The sequence below is a fragment of the Mytilus galloprovincialis genome, chromosome 10 (assembly GCF_965363235.1).
Source record: "Mytilus galloprovincialis chromosome 10, xbMytGall1.hap1.1, whole genome shotgun sequence".
Lineage (NCBI taxonomy): Eukaryota > Metazoa > Mollusca > Bivalvia > Mytilida > Mytilidae > Mytilus > Mytilus galloprovincialis.
In genome coordinates, this window is record NC_134847.1 from 7301479 (window position 1) to 7318665 (window position 17187).

The 17187-nt window shown below is 31.7% G+C and overlaps 2 protein-coding genes across 2 annotated transcripts in view; both read right to left on the minus strand.

Moving 5' to 3' along the window:
• The window catches only part of LOC143049759 (phosphatidylinositol phosphatase PTPRQ-like), a 114332-nt gene extending 106995 nt beyond the window's left edge, over nucleotides 1-7337 (minus strand). Inside the window, exons 1-2 of the mRNA XM_076223475.1 lie at nucleotides 7183-7337; nucleotides 1711-1866 (exon numbers count right to left, since the gene is read on the minus strand). The gene's annotated coding sequence lies outside the window, so the exon portion shown is untranslated. The remainder of the gene's footprint in view (nucleotides 1-1710; nucleotides 1867-7182) is intronic.
• Nucleotides 1-17187, minus strand: part of LOC143048845 (uncharacterized) — a 54312-nt gene that overhangs the window by 3460 nt on the left and 33665 nt on the right. Inside the window, exons 8-13 of the mRNA XM_076222713.1 lie at nucleotides 15563-15718; nucleotides 15287-15442; nucleotides 14474-14629; nucleotides 12721-12864; nucleotides 10138-10281; nucleotides 1711-1866 (exon numbers count right to left, since the gene is read on the minus strand). Coding sequence (XP_076078828.1) covers nucleotides 1711-1866; nucleotides 10138-10281; nucleotides 12721-12864; nucleotides 14474-14629; nucleotides 15287-15442; nucleotides 15563-15718 — 912 coding nt within the window. The remainder of the gene's footprint in view (nucleotides 1-1710; nucleotides 1867-10137; nucleotides 10282-12720; nucleotides 12865-14473; nucleotides 14630-15286; nucleotides 15443-15562; nucleotides 15719-17187) is intronic.

Sequence of the window (17187 nt, forward strand, 5' to 3'; positions counted from 1 at the left end):
TTATTTTAATTTATCAGTTGGTAGTAAAAAGTGAATATACATTGTATATTGTATGTAACAAAGATTTAAGTTGATTCTGGACAAAGAAAGATAACTCCAATTAAAAAAAATCTTGCTATTGCACAATATTTTGCAATTAGATATTTCTTGCTTACTATTCTGGACAAAGAAAGATAACTCTAATTAAAAAAATATTTGCTATTTCACAATATTGTGCAATTAGATATTTCTTGCCATTGCGCAATACTGTGCAATTGAAAAGACTTGCTATTGCACAATACTTAATATAATAATTTTAGATCCTGATTTGGACCAACTTGAAAACTGGGCCCATAATAAAAAATCTAAGTACATTTTTGGATTCAGCATATCAAAGAACCCCAAGATTTCAATTTTTGTTAAAATCAGACTAAGTTTAATTTTGGACCCTTTGGACTTAAGTGTAGACCAATTTGAAAACAGGACCAAAAATGAAGAATCTTCATACACAGTTAGATTTGGTATATCAAAGAACCCCATTTATTCAATTTTTGATGAAATCAAACAAAGTTTAATTTTGGACCCTGATTTGGACCAACTTGAAAACTGGGCCAATAATCAAGAATCTAAGTACATTTTTAGATTCAGCATATCAAAGAACCTAACTGATTCATTTTTTGTCAAAATCAAACTAAGTTTAATTTTGGACCCTTTGGACCTTAATCTAGACCAATTTGAAAACGGGACCAAAAGTTAAGAATCTACATACACAGTCATGACAGTTAGATTCGGCATATCAAAGAACCCCAATTATTCAATTTTGATGAAATCAAACAAAGTTTAATTTTGGACCCTTTGGGCCCCTTATTCTGTTGGGACCAAAACTCCCAAAATCAATACCAACCTTCCTTTTATGGTCATAAACCTTGTGTTTAAATTTCATAGATTTCTATTTACTTATACTAACGTTATGGTGCGAAAACCAAGAAAAATGCTTATTTGGGTCCCTTTTTGGCCCCTAATTCCTAAACTGTTGGGACCTAAACTCCCAAAATCAATACCAACCTTCCTTTTGTAGTCATTAACATTGTGTTTAAATTTCATTGATTTCTATTTACTTAAACTAAAGTTATTGTGCGAAAACCAAGAATAATGCTTATTTGGGCCCTTTTTTGGCCCATAATTCCTAAACTGTTGAAACCAAAACTCCCAAAATCAATCCCAACCGTTCTTTTGTGGTCATAAACCTTGTGTCAAAATTTCATAGATTTCTATTAACTTAAACTAAAGTTATAGTGCGAAAACCAAGAAAATGCTTATTTGGGCCCTTTTTGGCCCCTAATTCCTAAAATGTTGGGACCAAAACTCCCAAAATCAATACCAACCTTCCTTTTGTGGTCATAAACCTTGTGTTAAAATTTCATAGATTTCCATTCACTTTTACTAAAGTTAGAGTGCGAAAACTAAAAGTATTTGGACGACGACGACGACGCCAACGTGATAGCAATATACGACGAAAAATTTTTCAAATTTTGCGGTCGTATAAAAACAAAAGAAAAATTACATGACATAAGACAACGATGAGGTTCATTACTTGAAACTGTCGTGTGTGGGAACGGAAAGGGGGGAATCCACAGGATTATATAAACTGCTAATGAAAGTATACCATACTTCATTACAGTTAGTGAAATAACTTTATTAACTTAGAAACTAAATGACATCATAACTTACTTGCACTACATGTTCCACCAGAATTGCTACCATTACTGTCATAATAATCACTGGTACAGTAACACTTTAGTCCTGATACTTTATTCTCACACACAGCATTAGGTACACATTCTGTTGGTTGATTATTCTGGGTACATGTCGCTCCTGATTGTAACTCTGAAGTACAAAATGATATGTTAAAAGTATTTACTACGATTCTAACTCTTCATCCTAGCACATAGTTTTAAGGAATATTAGCTAGGAGATATAAAATAAATTAAAATATGATATTTTGTTCAATCATTAATGAAAGTTAAATAGTGATAATATAATTTGCTTTAAGTGTCTAGTTTAGTTAATTTTTTCCAGAAATAAAGAACTATTAATGATGAATCAAGTGACTGTTTATGATTATGTGACTGTCAGCAGTCCTTGGAGGTCATCTAGACGCTTGCTTATTTTGGGCAATGAAATTAAATATCCACAAATTTCTTATTATTATCACCAAACTACAGTTAATTCTCAATATCTTAAAATAACATAAACAAAAGCATTCAAAACAAGTGAAACTGTGAGCAACTGCTCACTAATTATACCCATGTGCCAAAATATGTTCTGTAAACAGGAAGTTGTCAAGTGATGAATTTGAAAAAGCTTCACCCAGTATAGATGACTTATATAAACCCTGAAACCAAATTTCAGAAATCCTTATGAAATATAGTTTCTGAGAAAGATGCATCAAAAAATATTCATGAGACAGAATGATAGAAAGAAGGATGGACTGATGGAGGGACAGATGGATAGGAGTGAAACAGTATAACCCCCAGTGCTGGTATAATTAATTAAGCATTTAGGACTGATACACATATGTCAAATCACGATCTCAGGTTGTTTTTTTTTCAAAGCAATTAACCATAATCATACACTAATGAGCTTGGTTGTGTATAGGGATTATACGACTTCCGTCGGTGATCAACGCAAAAATACTCAATCAGTTTCTTTAATCTCTTTGTATTTTCTCTTGCAGAAAAAGATTAAGATCAAAGAAAGTGAAAACAAATCTGAATTTTCAAAAATCTTTTGTATAGGAGGATGAACAATATTATTAACTTTTATTACTCTAAGGCCAATTAAAATTAAATGGTAGATTTTCATCCCCGCCCGCCCCAATTTTTTTTATTTTTGAAAAAAATACGATTTTCGGATTTTGTTCATTTCCGTTACCAGTAACCGTCGATAATTTCGTTTCATCTAAAACTTCTTGTTTCAGATTTTGGTTTTTCGTATTTCATAGCGTATTCTTACTGAATGATTTAGTCGATATATTCTGCTGATCTTTGATGACAACATCATTTACCGAGAATAGAATTTGATTACGAGAAGGGCGTGACATTTTCGGGTTACGAGTAATACGCTGTGCCCAAGAACCAAAATCGCTGTAAGTCACAAATGACACAAATGTTTGTGAGTAAAACAACTTGGATTTATTTTATTTATGCAATGACTTTGTGTCAAGAAATTTGGACTGTGAATGAAACACAAAAGTGTTAGAATCGTGGAACACATTTGACTGGAATAAAGAAATTAGCACAAGCATGAACTTTTTAGATTGGTGACCGTATATTGAGTTAAACAAATCAACAAACATACGCATTTTTAATTTATTAATTGATAGCAAGCTCTTAGATTTAGATTTAGCCTTAGTTTCGTTTTTTGCAGAAAAAGAGAAAGCATCCTCTGTCCCAATACCCACGATAGAGTCATTAAACAACTTTATTTTCTACATTGTAATTATATTTGCATCTTGCATATTAAGGACCAATCCTATTATTTTAACACTGTTTGAGTTTATTCTGTACTTATCGTACTTGTGCTGCATACCAATGCATTTGCTTCATTTTATTAGGTCAAAAAAACATTGCTTAGAAAGCAAAATACATTTGATGTAGGTAGTCCAACTGAAGAGAACATTTCTCCACACTTCTGCTGTTTACTATAAAATAGGTTTCTAAAGCGGCAATTACATGTAGAACAGATCAGAGATATATATTTATGAATTTGAAAAAAGCGGCACCAGCATATGGAGTATATGTGTCTCAATTGATATGTTACTCTAGAGCTTTAGCTCAAAGTATGTTGATTTTGTTGAACGAGGAATATTGCTTTCTCAAAAGTTGTTAAGACAGGGCTATGAATCAATCAAATTAAGGTCATCACTCAAGCAATTTTATGGTCGCCATCATGAGCTGATTGGCCATTATGACAAAAGTGTGTCAGAAATCATATCTCAGTGATATTCTTCCTCAGTCATAACAACCTTTCATCATTACGAACTGAACAAAGAAATAACATGACGGTGCCGTATACGGTGCAGGAAATGCTTACCCTTCCAAAGCACCTGATTTCACTCCTGGTTTTTTAATAGTGGAGTTCGTGTTGTTTCCTACTTATTATATGTAACTGTTGATGTAAATGTCTTTTGGTTTTTTATGAGTCTTTGGTTACTCCTTGGTTTTGATTGTTACACGATATATACCTTATGAATGTATTTACATGATATAAGCTTATTATTACACTTGCATATATGAATAACACATGACAAGAAGGTTTCATATGCAATAAAATTTAAAAAATAAAATCCTCCCACCCACCCCATTTTTTTCAAAAATTTGGATGAAAATCTACTAATTAATTTTAGTTGGCCTAAGAGCAATTTAGAATTTCTAATAACTACAATAATAAATTGTAACTGTACAAAGAAATAAATAAGAGAAGAACAAATAATATTATTAGAATAATAAAAGACAGTAACATAAAATACATCAGATGCTCTGTAGGGCGCAGCTTTATACGACCGCAGAGGTTGAACCCTGAACGTATGGGGCAAGTATGGACACAACATTCAAGCTGGATTCAGCTCTAAATTTGGATTGTGATTAAATAGTTGACACAGCATAGGTTTCTGACACAGAATGAATGTGTTCTAATGAACTTAAAATTTTTGTTTTCTCTTAGAGCAATTCACTATGCTGTTGAATATTAATCCTCTCAAAAAAATGTTTGAAGAAATTTTCTTTTTTATTTATGAAATTTCAAATGAGAAAAATTGAACCCAATTTTTTTAATCACATCCCCCTTTCCCTTATTCCAAAACTAATCTCAATTAAAATTTCTAATGGAGTTTGCAACAATAACTACTCATTTAAATACATCATAAAATATTAAAATGTAACAAAAGGTGCTTGTTATCACTGAATGGTAAAGATTGTTTTAATTTATCAGTTGGTAGTAAAAGTGAATATACATTGTAATTTGTATAAAACAATGATTTAAGTTGATTCAACTACTATTCTGGACAAAGAAAGATAACTCCAATCAATTGAAAATTTCTTGCTATTGCACAATATTGTGCAATTAGATATTTCTTGCTATGGCACAATACTGTGCAATTGAAAATTTCTTGCTATTGCACAATACTGTGCAATTGAAGATTTCATGCTATTGCTGAATACTGTGCAATTGAAAATTTCTTGCTATTGCACAATACTTAATATAATAATTTTGGATCCTGATTTGAACCAACTTGAAAACTGGGCCCATAATCAAAAATCTAAGTACATGTTTAGATTCAGCATATCAAAAAAGCTCAAGAATTCAATTTATGTTAAAATCAAACTTAGTTTAATTTTGGACCCTTTGGACTTTAATGTAGACCAATTTGAAACGGGACTAAAAATTAAGAATCTACATACACAGTAAGATTCGGCATATCAAAGAACCCCAATTATTCAATTTTTGATGAAATCAAACAAAGTTCAATTTGGACCAGATTTGGACCAACTTGAAAACTGGACCAATAATCAAAAATCTAAGTACATTTTTAGATTCAGCATATCAAAGAACCCCAAGGATTCAATTTTTGTCATAATCAAACTAACTTGAAGTTTAATTTTTGACCCTTTGAACCTTAATCTAGACCAATTTGAAAACGGGACCAAAAATTAAGAATCTACATACACAGTTAGATTCGGCATATCAAAGAACTCCAATTATTCAATTTTTGATGAAATCAAACTAAGTTCAATTTTGGACCCTTTGGGCCCCTTATTCCTAAACTGTTGGGACCAAAACTCCCAAAATCAAACCCAAACTTCCTTTTGTGGTCATAAACCTTGTGTTAAAATTTCATAGATTTCTATTCACTTTTACTAAATTTAGAGTGCGAAAACTAAAAGTATTCGGATGACGACAACGCAAGACCACGACACCAACGTGATAGCAATATATGACAAAAAATTAAAATTTTTGCGGTCGTATAAAAAAACTAGAGGCTCTCAGGCCATAAAAAAGAATAGGTTTGTTTGCCCAAACGCTACCTACCCAGAAAAAAGCTGCCTACTCAAATTCTTTTATTAACCTGATTTGAAGAATTTTTTTTTTAATCAGATAGGCATGAAGATTAATAAACACCCGATACTTCAATTTCTCTTTAAAAAAAAAGAAAAAGAAAATGCCTACCTACCTACCCACTGTCTCAACCTTTGGGTAGGGTTTGGGCAAACCAAAATATTTTTAATTGTGGCCTCACCTGACTCTACTTTGGTTTTTGAAATCATATAAAAACAGATAAAATTTGGCTATAAAGTAACAACACTTGGCCAGCACCTCTTAAGGAAAGGACTATTCATGCTATGTTTGATTTCATTCAATTCCGTGGTTCTCTAGAAGAAGACTTTTGTATGCATTTCCCATAAGGTCCAATGTTAAACTAAGTCCCCCGCTGGCGACCATCTTGGATGATGGATCAGCTACAAAGTAACAACACTTGGTCAGCACCTCATAAGGAACATTCATGCCATGTTTGATTTCATTCCATTCAGTGGTTCTCTAGAAGAAGTCATTTGTATGCATTTCCCATAGGGTCCTATGTTAAACTAAGTCCACCGCTGGTGGCCACCTTGGATGACGGATCAGCTACAAAGTAACAACACTTGGCCAGCACCTCATAAGGAACATTCATGGCATGTTTGGTTTTATTACATTCAGTGGTTCTCTAGAAGAAGTCATTTGTATGCATTTCCCATAGGGTCCTATGTTACACTAAGTCCCCCACTGGCGGCCATCTTGGATGATGGATCGGCTACAAAGTAACAACACTTGGTCAGCAACCCATAAGGAACATTCATGCAATGTTTGGTTTCATTCCATTCAGTGGTTCTCTAGAAGAAGTTCAAAATGTAAAAAGTTAACGACGACGACGAAGGACAACGACGGACGACAGACGACGGACGACAGACGACGGACGCCAAGTGATTAGAAAAGCTCACTTGGCCCTTCGGGCCAGGTGAGCTAAAAAAGGAAAAAAATCAACTAGAGGATATTAAACTTTCTTCCAACAAAAGGAAAGTATTAGTTTCATACCTCAAATTTTCTAAAAACAATTTTTTTATTGAAATTGCTGTTAAAATGTGGAATAACAAATTGAATATTCACCTAGTTTACAAGTTCCACCTGTATTGGGAAAGTTGCTATCATAATATCCACTGTTACAAGTACACTTTAATCCTGTATCACCACTACTTGTACATACAGCATTAGGTATACACTCTGTTTGTGAGTTACTCTGAGTACATGTCACTCCAGACTGCAATTCTACAATATAAAAGTAACACTTGTACAAGAAAAGGATATGACGAATTATCTAGCTTTGCTGAACATTATTGCTTTTTACTGTTGATATCTTTTATAGGATCAACAAGAATGTAAAAATGGGTTAAACTGTCTTTCAGGGCAATAATAACTATAAGGGGTCAGTTGAAAATTTGCTCATTTGACTTGTTCATAGATCTTTTTCTGATGATTGTATCTTTTATTTACTATTGCTTTTTAATATAGTATAACTTCTCTAAAACAGCAAAATGGGTGAAAATATTTATTCAGTGGCAATTACTCCTATAAGGTGTATGTTTACAATTTCAGCCTTGTTGACTTATTTGTAGATCTTATTGTGCTAAATATTTTTCTATCTTGACTTTTTCTGTTTCATACATTCTGTTTTATAAATAAATGCAACATGGGTTCAATTCATCTTTCAAAGACAATAATTCCTCTACTCAGGGACCAATTAACAAACTTTTGAGGAATTTGATTACTGTAAATTTATTGAAGAACTAATTGTAGAAAATAACACATTTTTATATCACCTTATTATAATGGAATGGTGAATAAATTTTTTTAGTGATCTTGCCAAAAATTTAAACTATCAAAATTTTAAACAGAAATACATGTACATGTTCTTAGATCCAATGGTAGATGATAATAAACTAATATCACAGATCTGTCAGGAAAGTTATACACATGAAGAAGTTTCAATTCAAGAAACAAAACATGACTCAATAAATCATATACGAATAAAGCTAAGAACTATTATGACTTTACTGCTGAGAACTTTACTTCTGCAAGCCAGTCACTCTTAGAATATCTTCAGCTACATATGAACACAAGCTTTGAGCAATGCTACATACCCTTGAGTGCACTGAAAATTTGAAATCTTTCTCCTGTATTTAAAAACATTGGTGACATAAAAAATGTTTAAAATTACATAGGGATCACGGAAACACCTACCTACTTTAAGAATTTTTCTCAGAGTTCAGTATTTTGTTGTTTTACTTTCTACTCAAAGATTATGCATGTAGATACTACTAAAATAATAATAAGTTCTTAAAACATCAACATCCATAACAGAAAGGTTTCACAGCAAAGTTGATTTCACTGCTTTGTGAATTTTCCTTGAATAATTTGAAAAGGAGAGTAAGGGTCTCAAATTATCTACATATATATCATATATAGCTTCATTAGTTGGCAAATCTGCATTTGACTTGCATTTCTTACAAAATTAATAAGATGTCTTTTTCAAAATGGAATCTAAAAACAATCTATATCATTAATCAACAACTTATATAACAAGAATGTGTCCCCAGTACACGAATGCCCCACTCGCACTATCATTTTCCATGTTTAGTGGACCGTGACATTGGGGTAAAAACTCTTATTTGGCATTAAAATTAGAAAGATCATATCATAGGGAACATGTGTACCAAGTTTGAAGTCAATTGGACTTCAACTTCATCAAAAACTACCTTGACCAAAAACTTCAACCTGAAGCGGGACAGACGGACGGACGGACGAACGGACGAACAGACGAACAGATGAACAGACGAATGGACGCACAGACCAGAAAACATAATGCCCCCCTACTACCGTAGGTGGGGCATAAAAATGCAACATCCTGTATTAAATGGGGCAATAATATTTCAAATCACTTATTCATTATAGAGCAAAGAGTATGCCAATGTGGAACTATTATTGTGATCTCTGGGAAGAGACCAAATGAAAGGGTACTCAACATTTAGATAACTTAAAGATGAATATAATATTGGCAAAATAGATCCCTTGCTAAAAAAATCAAGTGCAAACATAACTGAGATAAAGAAAATGTATATTTGTGCTAGACTAGCAACTGGAACATACAAACTTAAATCTAATAATGCTGAATATTCAAAACAAGTGTAGACTCTGTAACAATGCTGATGAAACCATTGAACATTTTATTTTGTTGTGTAATTCCTTGACACCAACAAAAAAGCCTTTTATAGACAAAATATTAACTGACTGTAGATATTCACAAAAGAAGGCCTGAAAACAACCATTGATTTGATAACATTAATTTATAACTTATCAGAGAAATTTCACATGAATATAGAAGAGAGAATTTGTAATGACTTGGTACATGTACCATTATGCTTCCCACTTCTACATACACTTCATTCTAAACGCTAATCTTTGCTGGAAAAACTTGAAAGACTGGTTGAAATAAATGAGATGTTTATTGTAGTCACAACATAAGTGGTGGTGCACATGCATGTAACCCTTTTTAGTTATCAAAAGCCCCATTGTTTTAAAAGTTTCAATAACTATTCATCTTCATAACAGTGTTAATATTTAAATCATATTGTAAAATTTTATATTATTTTTGTCTTATTTCTATTTCATATTTTACTAAATGTAATTGTAAAAAAATTGAAAAACTGTCAAGACGTATAGACGTGAATACAAGTATGGACTGTACATGCTGTAAGGATTGAATCTAGATTGTAAAGGGCAAATCTTCATAAGCAGTTGTTTTATGATTTCTGAAAAAAAAAACAGAATTCCTAATAATTTTTGACAATGTCAGAATTATTGTTAGTTTAATTAGCTTTGTGTTTTTAAACTAAAATCTGCTTTTATCTATATGTCGTGTTTTATCTTCAGCTTCCATGTTATTTATGGATCCCCTTAATACAATTATAAATCTATAAGAAACATTTAGCTTACTTTTTTTACATTTAAGTACAAAATGTTTAAAATATAGTTGAAATTAAATCAGTAAACAAAAATGAACTCTACCTGACACACATTGCCCACCAAGGGTAGAAAAAGTATCATCATAGAATCCACTATTACAGGTACAAACTCCACTCTTACACACAGCATTAGGTACACATTCTATAGCATCATTATCTCTGGTACATGTTACACCTGACTCTTTCTCTGCAAAAAATATTTTAATCATTTCAAAAAACAGTTGTAAAATAGACTATCTTGAGCCATGCATGCTGGTAGGTCCACAAACTGACAAGGTGTTAAAAATACAAATACCCTTTTGATCATAAATTTTGTACAAAATTAAATTTAAGACACATGATTTTTTTTCTTGAAGCTAAACAATAGACTACAGAAAAAAAGGATATAAGGAGCAGGGAAGACAATTGTTAATTTACATGTGAAAACTTCTATTCATAATAATAAAATATGTCTAGCAAAATGATAAACCAGATGCTCCGCAGGGCGTAGCTTTATACGACCGCAGAGGTTGAACCCTGAACGGTTGGGGCAAGTATGGACACAACATTCAAGCTGGATTCAGCTCTAAATTTGGATTGTGATTAAACAGTTGACACAGCATAGGTTTCTGACACAGAATGAATGTGTTCTAATGAACTTAAAATTTTTGTTTTCTCTTAGAGCAATTCACTATGCTGTTGAATATTAATCCTCTCAAAAAAATGTTTGAAGAAATTTTCTTTTTTATTTATGAAATTTCAAATGAGAAAAATTGAACCCAATTTTTTTAATCACATCCCCCTTTCCCTTATTCCAAAACTAATCTCAATTAAAATTTCTAATGGAGTTTGCAACAATAACTACTCATTTAAATACATCATAAAATATTAAGATGTAAAAAAACTGCTTGTTATCACTGAATGGTAAAGATTATTTTAATTTATCAGTTGGTAGTAAAAAGTGAATATACATTGTATATTGTATATAACAAAGATTTAAGTTGATTCTGGACAAAGAAAGATAACTCCAATTAAAAAAAAATCTTGCTATTGCACAATATTTTGCAATTAGATATTTCTTGCTTACTATTCTGGACAAAGAAAGATAACTCTAATTAAAAAAAAAATTGCTATTTCACAATATTGTGCAATTAGATATTTCTTGCCATTGCGCAATACTGTGCAATTGAAAAGACTTGCTATTGTACAATACTTAATATAATAATTTTAGATCCTGATTTGGACCAACTTGAAAACTGGGCCCATAATAAAAAATCTAAGTACATTTTTGGATTCAGCATATCAAAGAACCCCAAGATTTCAGTTTTTGTTAAAATCAGACTAAGTTTAATTTTGGACCCTTTGGACTTTAGTGTAGACCAATTTGAAAACAGGACCAAAAATGAAGAATCTACATACACAGTTAGATTTGGTATATCAAAGAACCCCATTTATTCAATTTTTGATGAAATCAAACAAAGTTTAATTTTGGACCCCGATTTGGACCAACTTGAAAACTGGGCCAATAATCAAGAATCTAAGTACATTTTTAGATTCAGCATATCAAAGAACCTAACTGATTCATTTTTTGTCAAAATCAAACTAAGTTAAATTTTGGACCCTTTGGACCTTAATGTAGACCAATTTAAAAACGGGACCAAAAGTTAAGAATCTACATACACAGTCATGACAGTTAGATTCGGCATATCAAAGAACCCCAATTATTCAATTTTGATGAAATCAAACAAAGTTTAATTTTGGACCCTTTGGGCCCCTTATTCTGTTGGGACCAAAACTCCCAAAATCAATACCAACCTTCCTTTTATGGTCATAAACCTTGTGTTTAAATTTCATAGATTTCTATTTACTTATACTAACGTTATGGTGCGAAAACCAAGAAAAATGCTTATTTGGGTCCCTTTTTGGCCCCTAATTCCTAAACTGTTGGGACCTAAACTCCCAAAATCAATACCAATCTTCCTTTTGTAGTCATTAACATTGTGTTTAAATTTCATTGATTTCTATTTACTTAAACTAAAGTTATTGTGCGAAAACCAAGAATAATGCTTATTTGGGCCCTTTTTTGGCCCCTAATTCCTAAACTGTTGAAACCAAAACTCCCAAAATCAATCCCAACCGTTCTTTTGTGGTCATAAACCTTGTGTCAAAATTTCATAGATTTCTATTAACTTAAACTAAAGTTATAGTGCGAAAACCAAGAAAATGCTTATTTGGGCCCTTTTTGGCCCCTAATTCCTAAAATGTTGGGACCAAAACTCCCAAAATCAATACCAACCTTCCTTTTGTGGTCATAAACCTTGTGATAAAATTTCATAGATTTCCATTCACTTTTACTAAAGTTAGAGTGCGAAAACTAAAAGTATTTGGACGACGACGACGACGCCAACGTGATAGCAATATACGACGAAAATTTTTTCAAATTTTGCGGTCGTATAAAAATTCAAATGCAATGCTTCATGTGATCAATTTAAGAAATTACTACAAACAACATAATCAAATTTTTATCACTTTTTTTGGATGCAAAACTAAAAACCCCTTATGCATAGATGTCTTTCTGTTCACAGTTTTTATACATCTGTATCGTTTGTGGACAGATATCATAATCTAAATAAACTTAATAACAAACCTGGAATACACTGTCCACCACCTGTATCAAAATTGTCATCATAATAACCAGTATTACAGGTACAAACTCCATCTTGACACACAGCATTAGGTACACATTCTGTTGGTTGGTTTCCTAGGGTACATGTAACTCCTGACTCTTTCTCTACAAATATATTTTAATCATTTCAATAATACCACTAGAAAAATACAGTATTTAATAATATTTTATGCAAGATTCTGACATACAGCATTATGCACATATTAGCCGTTAGTTTGTTAGATTGAGTACATTCTTTAACCTCTTTTTTTACAAAATTAATCATAATAGAATGCAGACTTAAAGACACAGGCCCAGTCTTGACATACAACATTAAGTTTCTAGTTGTATAATAATTAGGAGTCCTTTGTTTCAGAGTAAAATGAATTGCGATTTTTTTAATGCTCATGGCTAAAAACATAAAGGAGACAACAAGAAAATACTGTATTAATGTACATATAAAATATCAGCTTGTTGACTACAAGAAGTCATGACAAACATATTGTAAGGGATTACCAGGTATTGCAAAGAAAATAACAACAATCAAATATCTGAACTTCTGTTGGCCCTTCTCATGACTTTTTGATATTGAACTTTTGTTGATTGACTCCTATGTTATATATCAATTATCATTATCAATTTAAAAAAAAGAAGACATAATTACCTAATGAAAGTTAATACTTAAGTAGCAGGTGCACATCATTTATTCTATTACACAAAACTAGAACCAAAAGATAAATTTAGTTGTAAAATGACACATCTTCCTAAATCTAAGTTCTCAAGAAGTTCAAGTCCAGAAAAATGGGGAAAAAGGCGGTTAAGAAACATCTTCATTTGAATAATGGAAAATAAACAAAAGGAAAAAAGGACGTAAATAAGCGTATGCCTTTGTGGAACTGAAATATCCAAATCCAGGAAAGGACATACATTGTCAATATGACAAGCATTTTCCAAAACCGTCACCACAAATGAAGTAATATTTTATAACTAGTATAAGGTACTTTTGTACATGCATGTTATAACTTGTATTACTGCATTGAACAAGCTATAATAGTTAATCAAAGGTACCAGGATTATAATTTAATACACCAGACGCACATTTTGTCTACATAAGACTCATCAGTGACGCTCAGATCACAAGTGAAACTGCGAGCTACTGCTCACTGATGATACCCCCGCCGCAAGTGGATAATTTAAATAGTGTAAAAATATGCAAGTGTTCGGTAAATCTGACAAATCCACCTCAGATAAACGATTGCACAAATATTTCAATGACAGATGAATAAAAGTTTACAAAAATAATATTTAGCAAGCTATTTGGGAAGGAAAATGACAATTAGAATGTAACATTAACTAAAAGTAATTTTTAATTTAATACAATTTGGACTAATATATTGAATATGAATGAAATATTTTGTTGAAAAAAGTTTATTAAAACTGCTTTGGTGCATCTCTCAATTCACATAAGTCTTTAGTTGTCTTTGAAGTAATCAGAAAAGTTTTATGTTCAGATGAGCAAGCGAAGGAGAACATATGATTGTTTTGATGTACCCTCTGGAGTAACAAGTACAAGAAATGAATGAAATATTTTATACTTAATTTTTTGTTTTAAATAACATACAATCTATCTTAAAAGTCAATGCTTTCACCGTATTTCTAAAGAAATTATTCATTGAAGTTGAATTTCTTTGCTTTACAATTTAACCTGAGGATGGTGAGCTGAAATTATACAAACCTGGGGCACATTGTCCACCATTGCCATCAAAATTATCATCATAGTAACCAGTATTACAGGTACAAATAAGTCCGGATCCTCCACTCTTACAAACAGCATAAGGTACACACTCTGTAGCATCATTATCCCTGGTACATGTTACACCTGACTGAAGTTCTTAATAAAAACAATATAAGAATATATAATAGCAATTCAATGTAAGTAACTGGGAATCTAGTTTCCACAATAATAAACAACCAGTTAGTATTGTTTAAGAAGAGTCAAAGGAGATGTACAGTGAGCTTCAAATTTCACATAGAAATACTTGATAAAACTATAAAGAGAAAAATACAATTTTTGGCACCTTTCTTTAAAGACAGTAACAATCAAAACCTAGGAGTAAACAAAGACTCACAAAACCAAAGGACATTTACATCAACAGTCACTAATAATAATTAAGAAACAACACGAACTCCACTAAAAAACCGGGAGAGAAATGAGGTGCTCCGGAAGGGTAAGCATTTCCTGCACTGTATACCACACCTGATGTGTTATTTCTGTGTTAAAATTAATAATGCACATGCATTTACTAATTTTAAGAGTGTGCATAGTTATTTAAAATATCGGCATAGGTTTCATTATTAGACAACATATCTTTTTAAAGTAGTTTGCACATGATCTAACAGTTAATAACTAAACACGTGATTTGAACTGGAAATATAAAAGTGACACAACTGGAAATTGGAGACAAATATAGAAATGGTTGTGGTCTCACCATCATACTGAAAAATACATTACACCTCTTTTATTCCTACTACATTGAAGAATACAAACCTGGTGTACAGGTTCCAGCAGAATCAGCAAAGTTACTGTCATAATATCCATTAGAACAGGTACATTTTAGTTCTGAACCATCGCTCTGACATACAGCATTAAGCACACACTCAGCTGTCTCATTTTCCTGAGTACATTTTTCACTTAAAGCTATTTCTAAAATATAAAGCATATTCTAATATCATTTTCAAATTTTGTACATCAAGTGTTTAACTTATTTCATATCTTTTTGAGCAAATGTTAAAAAAAGTTTAAATTTAACAAAAACATACAAACCTGCAGCACATTGTCCACCAGTGGCACTGAAGTTGTCATCATAGTAACCATTATTACAGGTACACTTCAGTCCAGATCCCCCACTCTTACATTCAGAATTAGGTACACATTCTGTAGCATCATTAACCCTGGCACATGTTACTCCAGACTGTAGTTCTGTTATAGGAAAAGAGAAAAAAATAGTTTCAAAATTATCTGCTACCAAGAAAGAAACATATTTCTATTAGATAAATACTTTTTCAATACAGACCTGCAATCTCATAGGTTTAATTTTAATAGTTTGGCATAGTTTTGGTATATAAATAAAATATTTTGATGTTCATGGACAAAAATACAAAAAAAATACATTTACCTATTCATAAAACCAAGTTCAAAGTGACACTTTTGAATTTAGGTAAATATTTTTGTTCAGCAAAATTATAATCTGTTTAACGTAAGGGTACCCAAATTGCACTGAGTACCCAAATTGCACCTATTTAGAAAAAATAGCAACGGAAATCTTAAAAGGTTTCCTAGAGACTAAACAATTTGTATTTTTATGATTTGATACTATGCACATCTTTCAACATAGGTAAACATATTTAGATATACACAAAATGTTCACAGTATTTATCAACAGATGGACTGTTTACTGAAAAAGCAAAATGTACGAAAATGTCACCATGCGACGTCATCAAAACGTCTTTTTTTTTAAATTAGCAAATACAATATATTATTAGTATCCATTTCGTAAAATATGAAGAGTAAGCATGGACTAATATCCAATCATTCAAGAAATTAAATAAAAGCTTGGTTATTAAATTTTTGACGATGTGAATTTAAGCATGGATGCAATTTGGGTACTCCTCATTACAGAATCATGGATAGTTTGGAGGTCTATTCAAACCCATTTTTTTATGACTCAATATGGATTAAAAATTAAATTGATGTACCTATACAATAAAGAAGGATAGGGCTACAAAACAAACAGTATGGACATTTTTTTCTTGATCATAAAAAAAGCGTAGGTGAAAAAAGTGTCAAAATAGGTGCAATTTGGGAACCGTCATGTTATAAGCATGATAAGATAATTACAGTCGACTCTCGTTATGTCGAAGTCAGCCAGACCAGAGAAATATTTCGAGATACACGTAGTTCGACTCAAACGAACACCTGGAAGTTCGACAATCTAAGGAACACAACTCTTGCTTAGCTTGGTAAAGCTAAAATAAATCCGAGTGAATATGGCAAGGGGATCGATATTCTAGTATCAGATCGATGTATTTGTATGTCACAGTCTTTTATTATTATAATGACATTTTTTTACCTATTCAATTAAAAAAAATCCTATGGCTTTTCCAAGAGAGTAATTTCAAATCGATAGTTTCGTTATTCAGATCGGTTATAGCTGACAAAATAGTTTATTCTCAGATACAAGAGATTTAAGGAAATTTTGATTCTATTCATTTTGTTTTATCTCACTCTTTCTTTTCAAAAGAAAATATAACAAGATTAAAGACGGCGTTTGAGTAGTTTTTAGGTGATCATCAACAGAAGCCATAATCCTCACTTTATACACACCCAAGCTCATTAGTGTAAATCACAAATTAATTGTTTTGTAAACATTTTAAATACTTTTTTGTATC